This window comes from Dermacentor variabilis, chromosome 1 (genome assembly GCF_050947875.1).
Source record: "Dermacentor variabilis isolate Ectoservices chromosome 1, ASM5094787v1, whole genome shotgun sequence".
Lineage (NCBI taxonomy): Eukaryota > Metazoa > Arthropoda > Arachnida > Ixodida > Ixodidae > Dermacentor > Dermacentor variabilis.
Window position 1 is genome coordinate 60221413 of NC_134568.1, and position 21389 is coordinate 60242801.

The window sequence follows — 21389 nt, forward strand, 5'->3', positions numbered from 1 at the left end:
CAAGCCATGAGCGAGACCTTTGTGAATGGGTGCTTCTCGTTCGGAAAAGTGGAGCGACTACGGGTCGCGGCGGAGGGACAAAAGCCGATCGCCGATGAGGCCGACACGGGGCGCTTGCGGCGCGCGGCCGTTGTCGTTCGTGAGCCCGTCCGCCTCGGAGAGGGCAGGCAAGTCGGGAGCCGCGTGCGGTCTCGGCAGCGACCGCTGTCAAACGAAGGATCGCGCGGGATCGGAGAAGCCGGCGTTGCGGAACGCTTCGGAGAGCGGGGTACAGTCAGTCGACGTCCTCCGCCCTGCGGCAAACGGACTTCGTCTGACGCGGGTGACGCGCCGAACCGAGTGAACGACCTCCGCACGCTTGTCGAGCGTTCCCTAGAGTCGCTGTACACACGCAGTAACCCTAGCGTTCTCGGGCATGCAGCGCCCCGCAGCGGCGCGCGAGTCGGTGCGGAGTGTGCCGCGCTTTCGCCGATGCCTCGACTACGTAACAGTGTTTACGGAGAAAGAGAGTGCACTTGTGACTCCGGTTCAAATTAGAGTTGCACTGCAGATTAACTAGTTCCATGCAGCATAGTCCTTCCATCTGCATTTGCCAAATTCTGAGAAGCACCATGGAGCCCTCTTATCCTACAACTGGCCACGAAATTCCATCGCACAACGGACACAGTGTTCCGCTGTTTAGACACGTCTCTACTTCCGCTTCTCCGCCAAATTCAACACAAGACGGGTGTGGGTGACTGTTTAATTTTAGGGTATGCTGCAGTCGACTAGGTTGGATTCTAAGACAGATTCTAATGTTCGGAAATGCGTGCTGACACCTCCTCTGGAGCACAAGAGTAGGCAAGTCTACTTGGAAGGCACCAAGCAGATAGGAACTCTTTCACGGAAATGCTACACTTCATCAGGTCACCCATACAGCCCTTGTCAGCATGGCGGTTGCTTGGTACACTTCATTAACTTTTCCCCTTGCCCCTCCCCCAGTACAGGGTAGCCAACCGGAGATAATCTCTGGTTAACCTCCCTGTCTTTCCTTTGCCTTTCTCTCTCTCTATCTCTCTCATTAACTTTTGTTAGACTGAGAATTTCTCCGTATAACGCTCAAGCCACGACAGTCAGTCGCATTTTGATGGCTGCGAAATGCATAAACGCTCGTGTACTTTAGATACATGTTAAGGAACCCCATGTGTTCAAAATTAATCCGCAGTTCACTACTATACGGCGTGCCTCACAACTGCATCGTGTTTTCCGGTCTCTAAAGCCCCAGAATTTAATTAATTTAACAGTAACTTAGTGGTTGTCAGGTACTTCCTGTAAGTACGAATAAACAATGCCTTATTTCCTGTAACATTTGTTTCTAGCTAACTACAATTCTGAATCCTAATATTTAAAGGCACTAAGCATTGTGACGAAGTACACAGAGGCAGTAACGAAGCTTTGCACGAGAGCCTCTCTTAGACGGAAATACAGAAGTGTCCCGGCCGTTCTGGGCAGGCAAAGCTGCGAAACTAAGGACAGCTAAGTCTAATTTTTTTTACAAGTCATTGAGTCTCTTCAGAATAAACCGTCGAAAATCCTGCATAAAATTCTTCTTCAGCACCCATGAACCAAGAGCGGAGCGTTGCAAGCATGCATCTGTATCACAAATTCGCGGAATACTATTGCTTACTTTTGACACTAGTTTGGGGCAAATGAGTCAAAACGCAATTTTCTTGCTGGACTTTCGCACGCGACGATTCTTCCTGCGACAGAACGATGCCACTGCTGGACTGCGGTAGGCGCAACGCTCGGTACCCTACGCGGTTTCTACTCGGCGAGACAGACAGCGAAGCTGCTTCATCGGTAGGAGTGGGGGCCCGCGCATCCCGTTTAATATTCCTTCGGCAGGAAGTGTGACCCGAATGAACTTGGTCCACAAACGTATGCGAGTTTTTACCTCGTTTACGCGCATGAGAGAAAAAAAAAAAGAATAAAAAGGGAGAGAGTACGATGGGGCAAAGAGGGAAGGGAGAGACAAAGGCTAGCGACCGGGTACAAAGCGGTTCCTGGCATGACGAGTGCGGCACGCCAATAGACAAAAGGACTCGCCGCCTGGCGTTGACCTTTCCGAGAGCGCACAGCGCTCGTGGCGCGAAATGCGCGGTTTCTCGCACGTTCAAGGGCGCCACTGGTTGCTTCCCAGCGCTAAGCTGCACGCCGTCGGAAGCGCGAATCTGCAGCGCGGGTGTGTGTGTGTGAAGGGCGGGGGGAGGGACGGATGTTCTTGGGGGGGTGCACTCCTTGGATATTTTGCCATTGTGTTTCTCCGAGAAAGGAAACGAACCCGTCGAAGGTGTGCTGCGGAGAACGTGTGGATGCGGCCGAAATGCGTGAAGGAGAGGAGGGCAATGGTGCCGCGGGTCCTTCTTCCGCTGCAAACCAGGGCTCACAAAAGCGCTGGGACCGGGAGCAGCTACACCCTTGAGTGAAGACTCAGCCCCCGTCGACCGCCTTGCTCACATTTATGTACGCGCCACGCTCCTTACATCCTCTTCTTTCGACGGTGGTCTTCCGGAAATTCGACTGAACTTCCGTTTTCCCAAGCCTCCCAGCGCGGGCGGCTCGTGGCTTTGCTACACTTATTATCTTTTTTTAGCCCCTTCCACTTATGTTCTGTAGGATGACGGCCACCTACCGCGACGGAACCTGACGAGTGGAAACGTCAAGTCAGACTTCGGAACATTTGTCGTATAATTGCCAAGCGATGAAAGTGGAGAGTTGGAAACAACAGTTCTCTCTTTGTGTGGTACAGAATTAAAATCTAAAGCAAGCAGTTGAAAGCATCCTTAGTAATCTTAAGATTATATATAGGCACAAATTCTGCGTATAGAAAAGAATAACGGTCGATCTTCAATTTTCTTTTGTAGCTAGTAGCATAATTGGTTGGTACGTTATAGCTAAACGGATACCGATTATGGTTCTCCTATACACCTGAACACGCACATGAGTGCAATCTACGCATATTACGCTCGTAATCTGCCGGTCTAAACTAAATGAAAGCTTGAACTTCAGCAGTCGGTTTTGAGCGCGCGGAGGTCGCTCCTCTGTTCCATACATCGCCACCATGCACAAGACAATAAGGTTGCGTTTGCCACTAGCGCACTCAAACGCAAAGAAGTTAAAAACATAGCAGTGACAAATGGAAAGCACATGCGTACACCTTGCGCTCCGTACACGCTCAGCTGGAACGATTTTCCTCGCGGGCTGATCAAGTTCTCGTTCGGCGTGGTGCGGTGTTACGCAACCGTCGCAGCGACTAAACTTGCGTGCCCTCTGAACGACTCGGCTCATGCATTTTGCATGGACGCCGTCTCGTCTCGGCTAAATGAGGGTCTGCGTCGCTGCTGCGTCTTCCAGCGAACCGACCGGCGATGTCGGCGGTTACGTCTCGCCACATCGCTCCATGCGTTTCGAGAGCCGCCCGTCCGCCAAGTCTCGGCGCAGTCTCGTTCCCAGCCCTGCCAATCACTGTCTCGCGTGTTTTGTCCGCATGTTTTGTCCACGCGCGAGTCTGAGTGACCATCAGTCGTGCTTGAGCTGCAGCCGGGCTGGAGAGGCGCAAGTGCTGCGATAACTTTTTTAATGAAGCTGAAGCTATACGCGGAACCTCCTAAGAAAAAAAAAAAAAGTGTAATTCCTGTTATTTCTCCGGACGCGGTGCCTATCTTGACATCCCCCCCCCCCCCATTTTTTTTTTGCCCAATAATAGGGTGTTTTTGAACCAACTGATGGTCCAGGCATGAATACATTGACGCGACAAGAAACAAGGCAAAGAAAAAAAATCATTCGCAGAAGTGTGCTGAGTGTATAGCTCTTGCGGCGATGCTAGACAGCTTTTCTGTTATTCATTTTGCCGCGGCAGTCGGTGCCCGACATCGACTGAGATGGGCCGGATACGTGCGCGATAACGATTCCTTAACGTTCGCTCCGCTTGGGGAAATGGAAAGAGGTCGACAGTAGCCAGTATTGCGATCTCACGAAAGAAGAAACTGTCCCGGCATTCTGCTTAGTGCTTCGGCAGTGACACTTTCGGGTGGCGCAGCTTCGATTGTGCGCAGTAGCTTTACAGTGGTGAGCTCAACTACAACCTTCAAACGCAGATTGTCGTTGTGCGGTGTCGTGCTCTGCGCCAAAAGGCTGTTCGCTCCGACTGGGACGGTCTATCGGACGGTTTAATGGTTTAATCGCAGCCAGCGAAACAGGGTCAAATTGCTACGCGGGATCAAATTGATCTTTTCGCTGCAAAAGGTCTACGGCCTATATTGCCACAACTAGAATCGCTGTAGACCAGTTTAAGTTATCCAGAAAAAATACGCGCACGCAGATGATTGCAGCGGAGAAAAACGACAACGTTATGTCTCTATTAGTGTGCTTATAAACACAGTGTCCAAAGTATCTACGCACGGTGCTATTATTCACTGTGTCAGTGAACATTTATTTCGATCAGTGCAAGGTTTCCATGTTTAGTCTTGTATAGAGACGCTCAGAGGAAGATGAATAGTCGTAGGGAACGGCCACGGTCACGTGCCCGCGCACACCTATAATCCAGGTTCGACCTCAGATTACAGGTGTTCTCTGCCGCGGAGCGCTTGGGACTATGAAACGCTCGCAGGGCGGTAGGTCGCGAAGCACGCGGGCCTGATTCTACAATGCATTTGCGCTGTACACGATCCAAGTCCCGTCTGCGCAACATAGGAACGACGTGCTCTGAATTGATGCGGCAGCTTTGATCCTCGCACAGCATGCGTATGCACGCACACTGGATCGAGAGACAAAGTGCGTAAAGGGGGGGGGGGGGGACCGCGTGACGTCAGCTTCTGTGTCCTGTTATTTCGCACGCGCGCGCTGGCGCGCGGCCGGGCCCACTCAACATTCATTGTATTCCAGGGTAATCGACGTTGCCCGTTTCCGCCTTTTTTTTTTTTTCTCCAAGCCCGTCAGTACTTCGTGGCACTATAGCACCGAATCGAGCGAGCCTCCTTACGCGCCGCACGAAAAAAAAAAAAAGAAAAATGAGAGAGGGAGAAGAAAAAAGTTTCTCCAGTTGGGGAGAAAGAACAAAGCCGTCGTTTACCTCATGCAGTAGCTTCGTACGTATACGCGCTCTCACGTATACGCTTGCGCTGCCGGCCGGGAGGCGACTTTTCCGACGCACATTCCTGCCTCCCAATTTCACCCGGCGAGTGGTCGGCGGTCACGCGCAAATGCGACTCTCGCGAGGCTGCTGGGCTGACTGCGCGCGGGCGAGCCTCGCCTTTTTCGAGTGATTAGCGCTGCGCGTATCGCTTTGTTTCCGCCATTCCCTCCACCCCGCTGTGCGACTAGCGCGCCTCGTCGTTTTCTTCGCCGTAGAAATTGTCCGAATGGGGGCGGCGCCCGGGCGGCCGTTGCTCGTTCATGTAACGCGCAAGTTTCCCTAATGGCGCGCGCGCTCGTAGAAAACACGGCGGCCATAGCAAATATCCGGCGCCTTCTGTGCTCGCATAGCCGCGTCGTATTCCGTCTACGATTCGACGGTCGATCGACGCGACCTCGTGTCGTTTTACTCGCCTTCAACGCGTCAGCTATCCTTGGCGTATTACCGCGCGCTGTATACGGCAGCCCGCCCGCCCGCCCGCGCACGCACGCACGCAGCTGCATAGCGTGTGTAGGCACCCTCGACTCTGCACGTACTTCCTGTAAGGGACGACGACGATCGGGTTGAACGGGAGCTCGCGTCGCGCGCGTCGGACCAGGCGCTCCGCGTCACCGCCGTCGGCCGCTGGTGGGAGACGCTGGCGAAGTCGCCGCCCACAGCGCTCGGGCGCAGCGTCACCCGAGGCGCTGCATGGCTCGAGTCGCGGCGTGGGAGAGACCCTTTTGTTTTTTTTTGTTTTTTTCAGAACAATGCGCGCCTGAACGAAAAAGCGGCGCGGCGCCGATGCATTGTGCTCCGATTTGGCGTCGCGGTGTCCTTTGTGCGTTTATTTGTCTTTCTGACGTCGGGAGACGGGACCGATATACGTCCGTTTTCTTTCTTTCTTTTTCTTTTTTTTTTGAATTTCCTCGTACGCGCTTTCGAAAGCGACCTATATTCGGACGCTCGTTAAGCCATTCGGCTCCTTCGACTTCCATGACTGCTGGCCGTGTGTTGTACACGCTCATTTCGATGGACGCACGGCGCGTCGTTAACAGTCGGTCACGCTGACTTAAGCGCGCGATGGAGATTGTAAAAGGCGTCGGTCACGCTAAGAGAGCGGGTGCAAGACGACGATGTCAGGAAACAAGGGAGAAAGACGCTAAAAATATTTTCTCGCCGAATCCACGCGCGTAACAAAACGCGCAGGAAGTGTTAATGTTTGGCGCCAATATCCCAACGCTTAAAACACAACTTTTCTTGCGTAGTCCTGGCAGGGCAGGTAATTAGTGCACCTGTATGTCTTTTCACGTCGCACTTAATTTCACGTGGAGCCTTACATATATAGTATATGGCATCGTCGTCGCCGACTTTGTCGTTTGCGGACCTCCTTCGAGATCTCAGCATCTGTAATTTACTTCTGGAAAAATGACTGTAACGCGCTTGTCTCCGCAAAGAGGAAGGACATGAGAACAGAGAAGCGGCATGACGACGTCCCATAAAATTCTTTTATTCACCGCTGGAAACGTTGCCGATGAAGTTTTGCGAAAAAGCTGACGACGAAGTCAGAGGCCGAACGTTAGGTTCCGGGCGCGCTGCATGCATGCCTTTGCGCACAGACGATATGGAGTGACCCACCGCGGGTCTAAGTAGCTAACGCTCTCGAATTACGAATACGAGACATTGGATTAGAACTCTATTTAATAAGCGTGCATGGCAGAAAGCTCTTTGCAAGAACTGTCGGCGCTGCCCGGCCTCCTTGGCTAATATCTTCACTATCGCGATTGACTGGCGCCTGCCATTACACGAACGACTTTACAAGCGCAGACATAGCACTTTGCCATCGAGATATTCGTAAGAACAGGCATCGGCCAATTACGATGGCGGACGTCACATAAGCAACAGCAGCCTGCCAATGACACTGAGAGACGGGACGCGGAAATTCCCCATGCAGCCGGGGTTGCATTGCGCCGGCTGTATGAAAACCCGTGGTTTGCATAACACAACCCTTCTGCATTGTCTACAGCCTGTACTGTCGCTTCGATCATGAGACTCCGCAAGTTCGATGCTGTTTGCGTTATAGAACGGAATGAAAATCAAATGATGCTTGACGTACGTGGACATTGGTACATCGTTAATTAGGGAGTCGGGCTCATTTCAAAGTGTTCTGCGTGGCTGCTTTCAATGAGCCTTCGCTTTATTATACATCTTCAAGTGCGCTGCAAATCGTCGGAGCCATGTTACTGAAGAACATATAGGGTTGCGTTTGCAACCCGTCTGTTGATTACAACGATGGTGGAAACGAACTCTCGCGTGCTTCTGTTGAGCCGTATGGGTGCTGTGTTAGGAAGAGTTGCGCATGTAAAAGGACGAACACAGGGGAAAAAAAATCTCAGTGGCCTTCCATTCTGTGAAGAAGGATGACCAGCGAGGCTGTATATGTGGCCCCTTAAGGGCGAACTGCATGCACTTCCGCCGCGGGTCGGCCCGGCATTGCACTATCTTCGGCATCGGCCCACGTATGAGGAGTGCTTAACGCCTGCTTCACCTCCGCCGCGAGTCGGGCCGGTATTGCATTATCGGTATTGCACTAACTGGTTTTATTCGTTTCCAAGCTGCATATATAGACAGTGATCAAACTTGACAAAAACGGAAGGTGGGGAGAGGGGGGAGGGGAGATGGTAAATCAAACCTGCCTCATGTCAGCAAAGGCTGCGCAGAAATTTGTTTTACGCATAATATAAGGCAACAGAAGTGTCACTTACGCAGTCATCGCCTTTTTCCTTGTTGTGATAAGCTTCTAAAAACTCACGGGCTATTTTGCTCTTGCTTCTGCCTAGAATCTTAATGTTGTTGAACAACATTAAGCATACGGACAGCATATGCGTACAGCATACCTAATCTTGCAAGCAAGCTTCTACGCTTAGTACGCTGAAAAAAGCGCGTTGCAGAGGAGGCACCTTGCTTCTGATGCAACGCATCTGCGTGCAACAAATATCTGGTGCAGTCACCATGGTACCCTTTCACGAGCACGGCGCTATGCTGTAGCACTTCTTCGCAGTTACTCTCCTCCTTTCTTCTTTTCACTCATCAGCCTCCCTTCGATTGATTTTTTACATGACTTGCTGAGCTGCTTTGTGTCTGGGGGGGGGGGGGGGGGGAGAGCAAAGTGAATGAAGAGCCGTGTTCGGGTTGCTTCATTTGTACTTTTCCTCCTCCCTGGAATCTTCTCTACAGCTGTTTCCACGTTGAGAAAGAAATAAGAACCTTAATTATATAGCGAGCGTACGCAGTGAAGGCATCAATTTGGCTCCAGTCACGGCTTACTGCCGCGGCGACGAAGATGGCGGGCATGTATACCGGCGCCATAGCAAAACCGTCCCTTTCACGACACGTGCCGTCAAAAAACTGTGCAGCGCCCAGCGCGCCGTGCTCCGGAGTGAGCAGTCAAAGCGCGATGAAGAAAGCCGCCGGCCAGCAAGCCCCTGTAGCGCGGCAGCGAAGGGGACGCAGTGACGGGACCCCCTTGAGGCCGCGATCGCGCGCTCCACTCACGTCTCGCGGGGCTCGAGCCGCCCACGCAAGCATGCACGCACGCCGCCCATCCACACTGCTGGGCTGGCGGCGGCACGGCACGATCGGTCAGCTTTTCTTTTTCCGCTACCGCGTTTCATAGAGATCGCCGCGCTCCACTCGACGCCGAGGAATGGGGGGGGGGGGGGGCGCAGAAACACCGAGACTGCACGAAAGTGGCACGAGCCCCCTTCCTTTGTTTTAGGCATCACCCGCTGTTCGCGGAAGGAGATTAGAGCAGAAGAGAAAAGGGAGGAAGCAAAAATACGCGAAAACAGTGGCTCGCAACGAGCTTCAATTTCTTTCCTGCGGAGCCGCATTAGAGCAATGACGAGAGGCGTATAATTTACGCTGCCCCGCGCGCGTTGTTATTCCGTCATGCGTTCAATGTGAGACGAGAGCGTGCTCCGTGTCTGACAAGCTTCGAAATCAGGGCTGCCCTTCGTAATACCCTTATAGTTTGGTGGCACACCACTTTCTTCCCCCTTCTTTTTTAAGTGCCCGTGAGGTTATCCATTTCACGTTGCTGGCGGGCGATAGGAGAAGTGGACGCTGGGAATGCGCCGCGCTACGCTGATGCAATGGCTTCGTTTGGGTTTTAGCGAAGGAAGCTCAAATTTGTGTGCTAAACGCGGGCGTATATGCCATTTGCTGAGCAGTAACACCTCAGCTATAGTGCAAAGCCCCAAGTTAGCGCGAGAAAGGAGGCTAAAGTTCTATTTAATTATCGACTGCACTCATGAACCTGAGGATCGCTAACTGAATGTCTCCTTTGTCCACTGTGTATATATATATATATATATATATATATATATATATATATATATATATATATATGCCCGTCGATGAAACGGGCAGCTTCTTGAACCACAAGGCAACGATGCAATCTCGGCGATGTACGTTGTGTCATAAGACTCATAACGGATAGCATGATGAAAGGAACCTAGGCCCTTAGTCGGGCTCGTACTGCAAAAAATAAAACAAATAAATATGAAGGATCTTCGGACGAATCTTTGCAAGGTTTGTAACATCCGACATCCTGAGGGTTATCCCGGGTTGCCCACCATGCTGCAGTCGCCTTGTACACGCAGGTCAACGATTCTCTTATCATTGCAACAGCACAGGCTAGCCATTTAGAAGTGACCGGGTAGTTTAAGGAGCCACGTCTTCGCAAACTACCAAGTCTGAGATGTCCTTGAGACTACAATAAGTTTCAAACAGGTGCACTTATTGGTTGCGAAACAGCATAGCGATTGAACATATATCTAGTTGTGTCTTCCCCAGCGAAGAGCCATGGTTGCCGCTTGAGCTTCACGTGAAGCGTTCAGTAATAGTCGGATAATGTAAATAAGCAGGAAAGTGTAAATGAGCAGACATTGAATATGCTGCGAGGACTTTGATAGGTTCGACGACGATAACTTCAAGGAGGCATGAGCCTACCATATATGCCTAGACTTTGGCCCAGCTTTGATTTTGGTTCCATTGGAGGTAATAAATGTTGTTTCCGCTCCCTTCCTCCCTCTTTCTTTCGTTACTTCTTTCTTTATTTCTTTTTGACTGACGCGGACGAGCTTGGTCGGTCAGAGAGTGCCACTGCACAGCGCGCGGTATACTGCAAGCAGTGGTTAAATGTTGCCATTACATGCGTGATCGCAACGCTCTGCTTGCCAACGCTACCGCCTTGCCTTTCACATCTCATTTCTCTCTCTCTCTCTCTCTCTTGTCAAAGCCGCGGAGGATGGTTAAACCAACTCGTTTCGTTGTGGGCATGACTACTGCTGACATGAGCTAGTACGCTCGAACAGGCAGGCGCACCGTGGCAACGGGCGACAAGCGTATACGAAGTGGAGGGTGCGCGCCACGCATTGGGCAGCCGGACAGCTTTTCCTCGAGCGCGTCGTGTGCGGCGTCCGCCCTTATCCCGCATGATCGCACTGGGCGGCCTGTGCTGTGGCGCGTGTGCGTAGAACACGTGGTGCGGCAAGGGCGATTGATACACCTTGCACGCGCCCGATAGTATAGTATGCGAGATAGATACTATCATTCGGCTTTACGCAAAATAACCCGCGAAAGCCGCCGGTTAAGAGGAGGCGCTTGAGGGCCTGAATCCGCGTAATGAAAGTGGGCTAGTCTATGCCGGTACGGTGGATGCTGAACGTCCACGCGAGCGCCTCGTTATCAGCCAGTCTCGGTTCTGAAGCAGAAGAAGGAAGAGCGCGAGCTGGGATGTGGCCTCACCGCGCGCGATTTCAGGGCCGCATTTCGGCGTACACCCATTTGGCGATGCCTTTTATAAGCAGCCTCTCTTTGTTATTCCCATTTTCACCGCTTGTTGCAACAGCGAACGAGGGCGCAAATTGCCTCTGCACACGGTGCGACGCGTCGATGTATTTATTCCAAGTGCGGCTGGGGGTCCACGTGAAACACGCCAGCAGCTGTCACACGGCGTAGCGATTTGCAGGAGCCCTGCCGAAAAGCTCTCTCTTGCTAATCCGTTGCACGATGTGTTTGAGCAAACGGAAGGCATCGTATGTTAAATCGTAATCCCGAGCTATGAGAGAGTTTCGAAATCAGTACGAGGCATGCTTGATGCGTCGCGCGTCGCTATATTGATTGCATCCCGTCCAACTACGTATACCTGTGTAAAAACTGTATTTATATAGGTAGAATTATGCGATCATTGAAATAAGATTTTTTTTTTTTGTTCTCTCAAATCGTCGTTCAACTCTATCCGCATCAATAACGTTCAATGTGGGAACACGCTGTAATTGAGTTATCTTCATCGAGCGAACACACACAAGAGCCTTCGAATTCTAGAGATCAGTATATATATATATTTTTTTATTTCCATGTGTTAGTCTCGTATGTTCAATGAGTAAGTGCGATTCAGAGAAAACTTTATCAGCATAGCAGATCCTTATATTCTGCCAAGTTCACTCTCCGAGCCAGCAAATAACAGCGATGAATGCGTGAAATGTGTGGCCATGGCCATTTTAACAGCCTAATCAATACGGGGAACTGGCTGAATTTGACGCGTACTTGTGGCAAACGAGTTTTAGCGCAAGTACAAGTCTCTTTTACAAACCATATGAATGAAACGTGTCCGTTGAAAGCTATGCAGTTGACTGTGGAAAACTGCCGTCTTAGCGGAAACAGTACCGAAACTGCCGAGCCACTCAACGCCAAGCTCTCGGTACCATGTGCATATAGTGTGACGAAATGCGCACAATATAAGGAACTTCCATGTGCATTATAGGGGTGGCCCCGCAGTATGGTGAAGCAAGCTTCTAATAACAAGAGAACGAACAATGCGAAAATTTGTACTCAGCCTTATAACCGTGCTCAAAGCGAACGTTTCCTTAGTGGCGGATGCCTTATAAGATTTAGTTCTCCTCTGTTGCCATATGACGGCGCTGAGGCCCAGGTGGCGATAGGGTCGGACGCAGGCTGCCTAAAAAGGCACCCCGATTTAAAGGCGATGCCGTTAGACATCGTCACTTAGAAATCAACAGAGTCTGTATTCGCAAAAAGTCATTTCGCTTGAATTTTCGTATAAGCAAATTTCAGTTGATCCTGACGCTGGACATATTATTAGCGAAGGCAGCCAGTCAAGGATGAAGAGCACTTATGAACGGAAAGCTTTGCGAATTTGGACCCAGGAGAAAAAAAAAATTATTTGTTGGATACGAAAAAAATGTGTGCTCCCGAGTTCCAACTTCGGGCGCAGGTTCCTGAACTCCACGGCGTCTGTTGATATAAGATTATCCATAATAGCCGCTTGTCTGTTCCTGTGCATCGTCCGCCGTCATTGAAGAGATGAGCACAGCCATTACGACTGCGCATCCTCCGACTATCCGCGGCTTTTCGCTTGTCGCGCCTACGGCAATTTCCTGCGTTTCCACGAAAGAGAGCGCACTGCCATCGTAAAGGGATCTCATTGTCAAAACATGCACTCTGTCGAACACCCCTACGGCTTACGCAAACTTACTAGATAACAAGAGCCGAGCGCGGTTTCCAGACCGGTCGGAGCCACAATGAGTACGGGGGCGCCTCAAAGAGCACTGCTCGGTTAGCCACAGCTGAAAGTCGTGCCTTCGTGTCGATCTAATTAGTCCGAGCTCTATTAAGAGCGCCGGGAGGTGAAAAGCAAATAAGTAGGGAGAAAGAGGAGAGAAGGAAAGAAAAACACAGCAGCGTACGCACGTTGCCACGTCTCACTATCGTTCAGTTCTCGACCGAAGCCGTAACCCAGCGCCAGTCGTGTGTACTCGTCCCGCCCTTGTTTCTTTCGCTCTTCTGTTTACCTTCTCAGTTGTAAACCAACTCGTCCAAGAAAATGTTCTACTTGGCCATGCTCCATTGGTAGTTTGTGCCGCTTGCACAGAACTGTACAGTTAAGCAGCTCCATAAAGGCACACTACACGTACACTTACGCATTCCGTGTAAAGGTTTCAGAACGTGTGACATTTGTACACGCAAATTTCTGCGGACGCACTCATAGACGTCTCCTGGCACGCCACGGTGGTACAAGCAGGGTGCGCGAAAACCTGCTTGTTAGCGGATCGAATGTGCGCAACGATAGTGAACATAAAAACGCAATCAGTAGCCTCTATATGCCTTTGATTGGTGACGCGATCAGGCATGCACCTTTTCCACCCGCAACAGGCTTGACAGTGGCGGAAGCATAGCTCCTATATCGCCACGGTCCACCGCCAGGGTCTCTTGCGCGTGGCAAGTTGCCTCGGATGATTTCCCGTTGTAAGAAGCGATAGCGGTCTAAATGAAACGGCCTAAAACGTACGCAAATGAGGAGGAAGCGAAGGCAGCACGTACACCTCCGTGCGAGACCTCGCGCCGCATTTCGCGCGCGCGGCCAATCGGGTCGCCGCGCACGACAAGAGCATCGTTACCGAAACAGTACTCGGAGGGTCTGACCGCGGTGTACCATTAGAAATGGAGAGACACTTTGCCTCGGCACGCATAAATCAATTTGTTGCTCCAGGACGGGTGATGCGTCCCTCGCGGCAGACAAGAGGCCTCGTGCGCTATTTGTAGTAGCACCAGCAACAGCTGCTGCAGCGGCGAGAGGAGACTCCAATAGGTGTCTCGCATATGTGTGGCTGCGGCCACACGGAAGACTCCCACGCAAGAATAAACCCAAACAAAAGACGGGTCTTGTGGCCCGAGTGCCAAGCGCGCATCTATGCCGCGGCCCTCAACGCGCAGCCTGCTGCAAGACTCGCGTGCGGACAACGAGGTGCCTCAGGCGTCGGCGGCTATTCTCAGGGGGAGAGGCAGCGCAGCGGCTCAGTGCAAATAACCAGCTGCGGCGTGGCGCAGAGAGATTCCATGCGCGCGGCCGGTGGCGTACGCAACTCCGCTAAGAGAATAAATTCGAGATCGCGGCGAGCATGTATGGGTAGCCTCGGCTTCTTTGTTTGCGGTGTGTGCGCGAGTTTCGTTTTGAGACAGCGCCCGACTCGGCGTGGATGCGCTATATATGCGAGTCCCACATGCAGGCAGCCCGCCCCCACTTTCGTCCACTGGGGTCACGCGGAGGTCGACGCAACTGGAAGGAGCGGAGAACAAACTATGCGCTAGTGCTTTTTCGTGTACCTACCCCCCCCCCCCCCCCCAACATGTTTGTATTTTGTTTTTACTAATGCGCGCGCAATGCGAGCTCATGAGACGCAGGAGGGGTCTCGCATCTTTCAAGCGGGTACACACAGTCGGGAGGCGTCTCTTCGTGTACAGCTAGAATTCGCCTGGACGCGCGCACCCCGCGCCGATGCGGCTGCTCGCGCATTGCCCGCTCTCGCGGTCGGCGTTGCGGGAACTTGCGGCGCGGTTAACAGCGGCCTCGTTACAGAAGAAGCTCGCGAAGCCGGCAATTTGAAGCGGTCGGCGACCACCTCAATTGGCTGACAGGCGAAAAAACTGCGCGCACGCGCATGCGATGGCATGCCAGATAGCCTCATTGACGAACCGGAGCAAACTGCAGGCGAATCGCGCCGGAGCTTCGGACAAACGAGCAAAAGAGAATTAGCAAGCTGGCCCTTAGTAGCCCATCTAGCAGCGTCCGAGGCATCAGAGACTCCGTGGCACCGTGACCGTTGACTCCAGACGCATAGGTGTATAGCTCGAGGGAGTCAGCACTTTTGATGGATCAGCTTAGGGGGTGGGGGGGCGAGAGGGGCAGAAGGATAGCTGATGTTACTATCGTTGTTCTCGTGGCTTCAAAAGATCGTCCATGTTTTCTTCCCCAACTTCTTCATTTTCGAAGCTTGTATTCCTTTATTTTTTTTTTTTTTCACTTTGTCATCTTCTATTTTTCTTCCATGTTAAATTTGCAGCCGGACTCGTTGCTGCATGCCGCCATATTAGCCAGATTTAGGAAGTGGATGTAGCCAATAGGTATTCGACAGATAAAAATTCGTCAATAAGACAGAGAGAAGACGACGGCGGCGGGCGCAGGAGGCTTGGCACATTAAAATGAGCTATCACGGTGTCGATGACGACGCGCATGACGGTGATGACGAAGACGAAGAGGAAAAAGAAAAAGAAAGAAAATGTTTGATTTAAACAGATCTTGCAGTCTACTCCAGGTTCTATCGCCACGAACTCTACTATGCATTGTCGAAGTAAAAGTGCCAGAGGCGACTCCCTCATCACTTAGTTTGTGTTCTTTATTGTGCAGGAAACGGAGAGAAAAGATACTCCTAAAGCATTTGACGGCCCGTAGCGGCCCCTCAGCTGACTTATGTCAACAAACAAGCTGTCCCCAATTTAATAAGTTTAGCAGAATCGCACGATTCTCGATTTAATTCACGGTCGGTCAGCGGCATAGCAGCTCATGCTGCATAACATTACCGAACAAAGCAAAATGAGAGCACCCACGAAAAACAGGAGCACGAGCGAAACTTTGGATATCGCCAACGCAGAAATTTGGCACTCTTTTCAGTTGATATACTGGAGCGTCAGTTTCGCTTACCACGCCACAAACGTCTCTTACACTTGTGTAACAAAAGCTCCGCGAATTTCAGTCCTGAACACTTGACCTGAAGGAACTGAATAATTCATCGGATAGCGTACGTCCTTCGTGCGAGAGCACCACTGCACCAGCGTTCCGCCCGTTTCATTCTCGCGCGGACCCAAAAGTTATTCACACAGCCTCCACTTCCACGTGGCACCTTGTTCACAATACGAAATGAAACTAGTGTAAAAAAAAAAAATCCGAGCTTTTACATGCTAGAATCACGATATGATTATAAGGAACGCTGTAGTGGGAGACTCCGGATTAGTTTGAACCACCTAGGATTATTTAACGTGCACCCAATGTATCGTGCACTAGCTGGTCGAGTGGTTCGTTGGTTACGGTACTGATTGCGGGCGGTGTTAGCCTGCCAGTCTGGGTCGGCAATTGCTCCGCCTTTTCGTCTCTTTCGCTGTTGAGGAATCGGTTACCACATGTCCATGTGTTCAGTGTCGCGTAGATATGCGAGTAGAAGGCGTGAAATCTCCCTGCGAATTACACTCGGTCACTCGGGGAACATGATCCGCTCCGCACACGTGTTTGGAGAACCTCGCGTTGGCAGGTTGTCAAATAGAGTTTCCCGTTCGACATTGAAGCGCCGGCAGGACCGAATGAAGTGTTCCACTAGTGCTTTTCTTGCATTCCTTCACCATCGGAATGCGGCCACCGCGGCCGGGATCGAACCCGCCACCTCGCGCTCATCAGCACATGCAACGCCATAGCCATTGAGCTACCGCGGCAGCTAAATAAAGTCTGTTCTTAGCATCTTCGCGTCTTCAGTTCATTTTACGGATAGTTTATTTTAACACATAGAAATCTCTACAAGGCGCGTCTGTGAATATAAAAAAAAAATTTCGCCGAGACCCAAGTGCACCGTGCAGGGGGACTTAGTTATAAGGGGTGCCCTATTGTTTCCTGTATACTGCGCTTCCGGTAGTCTATAGTGGTCACACGAGCACCAGCTTGTTCTGCGCGCCATGACTTTCGTATGCGTTGCTCATAGAAGCCCCATTTACCTTTAAATTGGGGGAGGGGCATACGCATTCAAGTCGCCATGCGTGCGCACGGCTCCCAAGAACGACGCCCTTTGTAATGAAGCTGGCAGCTCTCGTTATGCACATTTCCGCGTAAAATGGGGCAGCGCGACTCTGAGGCGTTCTCTTCAAATTGCTTCCGCGATGAAGAATGACACAGATCTCTATCCAGCCAAGACGTGTGGCGTATTCGCGTGCCAACGTAAGCGCAGGAGTGAAATGAATGGAGGCAGGAAAAGGCTCGTTGACGTCGATGCAGGCGTTCATTCCCATAGGCACGAGCCGTTTGTTGCACAATCGACGTTTATCTTGAGCCAATATAATGTCGCGTCGAACTGCTGGGCTTAGGCGCCCATACACGCGCATGCACACTCACGCACGCACTTACGTGACTGGATATTTATTAACGTCGTTGATGCACGAGAGCAGTTCGTAAAAGCCGGGAACGTCTGTTGGCCGATTGTGGTAGCGAATACTTGAGGTGTTTATGAGAAAGAAGCGGATCGTATGAGTGATTGTTCGTGGCTTTGTGTGGTCGCTCAGCGGTGCCTTTAACCACGTTTTGCGTCGACCGAATTGTCCTTGACCTTTCCTGCCTTGAATTGTCCTGCCGACCTTTGTCAAGATATAGTTGAAAAGTAGGGTTTTTGGAAATTTTTAGTTGTGCACATATACATGAAGTAACTATAAATACAGAATAATATAAGAAAGCAGCTTGCTGCTTTTGGAAAAAGCTGTACCGCTATGGGAAAGGACTCGGAGAGAATGATGCGATTGAACTTAAATCTAAGTGATTATTTCCGACACGAGAAAAAGAAATGAAAAAAGAAATTGAGTAATGCAGAAGAGACGTACAGGGAGCAGCGAAACTTATTTTTGTTAAGCTAGCTGATGCTCATTGTTGCGAAAGAATGTCTTCGCATGTACAGATACAGAAAGTTTTCTGAATAGTGAAAGCGAAATTGACCAGCCACTCTCAATATAAGCGCATTTAGGCTTGGGGTTTTCGCCGAGTCGCTTCGAAAAATTTAATTGCTTGCCGAGATTATTTTATTTTATGCATTCTTATGCATTTTTTTTTAGGGGCAGGGCAAGAAAGGTTGAGGTTTGTAGACGTTTCCATGTTCGGCTCTAGTGGCAACTTGATCTGTATTTTCTTTAGTTTTTGTATGGACTTTCCATATTCCTTAGACTAGCCTAACCAGTCAGATGTGAAATTATCGCCGGAACCAAAACGAGCAACCTGAACTTATGCTCATCCCTGTAGCGCAAATTACAGTGTAGTAGTGAGTGATGGCGAGTTATTGTCCGTACTTCCACATGTGTGTTCTGATACGGAGTAATCTTCGAATGCGGGTATGAAGATATAGTGAACACAATGCATTTTCAATTCAAACAATTGGAATTTGAACGTAAATGCTTTCAATTAATTCTTTCATTTGTTTTTGGCTAATTTTAGACCCGGCGCGCCGATAATTTCGGATAGTTTGGGAGCACTACTTGGTTGTTTTTTATTGTTTCATGTGCTCAATGTGTGAAACTTTCACCTAAATTATTGCTATGAAAACGTGAGGATTAAAATCCCGGGAAACACTTTTAAGAACGACGTAGTTCGTTATTCAACACGGGTGTAATCAAAACGCAATTTTTGTGCGGGCATGCCTATCACGTGCGAACGTGTACTGACATTATAATACCGAGCGAATTCCTTTTTTAGACCACACAGAATTTTTAAAAATCGCTTGTGGCTGAGTGCGTAATTGTAGTCCTCGAGCTGAATTACTGAAAACGGTGGACGAAAGCGGTGGCATATCCTCTTGTGAAAATTGTCAGCATGACACCAGTTTCGAGATATTCATTCACAAAGTGTGCAACGAAAAACACGGGCGTTCCAGCTACTTTTGTGCTTCAGCGCATAAAACGGCGGGTCGATTAAAGAGTAAGTGAAACAATCACGATTTTTTTTTTTTTTTTTTTACCGCAAGCTTTGCGGCGCACATCTCGAAACCCGTGCGATCCTTAGAAGCCGTTACAAGTCAGTGTGTCGCGCAAACTCACCGACATTATATTCGTAAATTGCAACATGTGCCGTAAGGCAATTAATTAAACACATAATTAATACATTTCGGTTAATCATGCGATTAATAATTTCGATTTCTCGTGCGAATAATGTTCGACGCTTCGAGTAACCCGGCTCAAGGACTGCAATTACGCTACCTGCCACAGGCGATTTTTAAAAATTCTATATGGTCTAAAAAAAAAAAAAAAAAAGAATACGTCCAGTATATGCGTAAGCTATTTCGGGGATGATTACTGACAGTTGACTATGTATTTTTTTTTTATTTACTGCTTGGCGCAGAAGGGCGATATCCTCTTTCGCCTAGCGCACTACGCGCGCTCTGTCAGTCTCGCGAAGGGATCCCAGAAAGGCCGATGTTGTGCGCCACTTGAACGCCACTGTGAGGTGACCCGTGCATCGCGTCGGCAGGAAATCATTACCAATGGAGTCATGGTTCGCTTGTGACGAAGAGTCTGGCGTAGACGACGCGGGCGCGCCATTAAGGCAGCCATGGGGCTTGTAGCTCTGTGAAAAATCGGTCTAAGGCTCTGTCGTTGTGTTTGTACGTTGCAGGCCGTGGCGTAAGCCGGAGAGCCATGGCACGATGTCGACACGGGCCTGGTCCAGGTTAACACCGCTGGTCGCATTCCTGGCCGCATGCATCGTCAGCGCGCAAGGTGAGTTGAGCACACGAGTCCGGACGACCTGCATTTTGCTCGCGTATGGCCGAACACTTTCATTAGAGCTACGTCTGGGACCGAGGAAGCGAACGGAAAAGTCTCATTCAAAGCAGTCACCTGCGCGTGAGATCATTACGGCAGAAGGCAGTTGCGTCATCGTTGCTGTCTGTGCAGGTGCATACTGGTCGTCGTTAGCAAACTTTTCGTAACAGCACCCAGTGAAACAGTTCACAGCCGCGCAAATTGCTTTAGGGCCTCTTGAAATCCAGCGACATCTTTAGGGTCTGAAAAATGTCGCATTTCTAAACCAACCGCAACTCTGTAGCGTGACTCGTTGCGGTCTCAGTGGCCGTGGCGTTCTACCGCTGACTACGAGATCGCTGATTTGATTCCCGCAATGACCGCATTCTGGCGAGGAAGAGACGAGAGATGCGCTTCTGTACTCAGATTTAGGTGCGCGCTAAGGGACCTAAAGATTAAGTCGGAACCATCAAATACGGTGTCCCTCATACAGTGCTATGATGCGCAAAATATATAAATAATAATAATAATGAGTCAATGACGAGAGGAAGAAGGACGGAGACAAGCGCTGACTTCCAACTGATTTTTCATCTCGAAAACAAGACAGATCAGCTAAAGTCAGCGCTTGTCTTTTTCCCTCTTCTTATCCTTGTCTGTTTTCCGCGTTGTGAAGTTGGCATCACGAATCGCCAACTAGCGAGGTCTCACACCTTGTCAGGCTCCCGTATGCCAGATTTTGTCTTGCGACATTATACCTCATAAACGGATCATCAAGTAATAATTTGTATAGCACGGCGTGCGACGTAATGTATGCGGCCGGCCATCCAGCCATGGTCTGAGCCTGCGGTGCAAAAACTAGACGCCGAAAGCACTTGTATAGCCCATGTGCTGGAAACAAGAACGCTTGCGTGTTAATGCATTTCCATAGTTCTACGTGCCATTTCTGTGTAACATTTCTAACATTTGTATATTTAGACGCTGAAAACAACACACTGAAGGCACTTCTATAGCCTATCTATAAGGATACAGGCGCATTTGGGCATTAAATCCAATTGCATTCTTATACAAGACGCCGAACACATTTGTATACAGCGTAAGCGTATAAGGATTCAGCTGCCTTTGGGAAGGAATACATTTATATTCTTATACTAGACGCTAGAAACTAGGCGCTGAAATCATTTATGTACCAAAACTATAAGAATACCGGTTCACTCTCGAATGAATGCATGGCCGCGATTTTGTAGCGATGCCTTCCGCTCGATTCTATGCCACTCGTTATCATCCACCGTTCGCGGCCGGCTGATTGCATTGATAACGCGGGCGGAGCGTCGCTCTGGTCACTGATGAAGCGCGAAAAGCACGAAAAAGGAACAGAATCAGAAAAGGCAACGCTACAAAACTGCGGCCTATGTGTGTTATAATAGACGCTAAAAAAATTGTATAGCCTATCTCTATAGATACAGATATAGACGTGGGAGTGAATACATTGTATCTGTATACTATAGACGCTAAAAGCATTGGTACAATTGGTACAGCATATCTGTAAGGATACAGGTGCACTTTGGAATGACTATTTGAGAACTTTAAAAAGAGAAAAATATATGTATTGGGAGTTTTAGGTGTCAAAACCACGATATGACTACAGGGCCCGGGCACGCCGTAGTGGAGAACTGCGGCTTAACTTTGACCAACAGGGATTCTTTAACGTGCATTTAAATCTATAGGTGCACGAGCATCTTTGCAGCATTTTGCCTCCCTCGAGATGCGCGGCCGCCGTAGCCGGGGTCAAATCCGCTACCTCAATAGCGCCACGCCACATCCGGGCTACCGCGGCAGA

General features: G+C 50.1%; 1 protein-coding gene across 2 annotated transcripts in view; it reads left to right on the top strand.

Moving 5' to 3' along the window:
* Positions 1–21389, top strand: part of Cad88C (cadherin 88C) — a 167400-nt gene that overhangs the window by 87137 nt on the left and 58874 nt on the right. For both annotated transcript variants that reach the window (XM_075687797.1, XM_075687802.1), the window contains exon 2: positions 19425–19528. In XM_075687797.1, the coding sequence (XP_075543912.1) occupies positions 19456–19528 (73 nt within the window). In that variant the 5' untranslated portion in view covers positions 19425–19455. The remainder of the gene's footprint in view (positions 1–19424; positions 19529–21389) is intronic.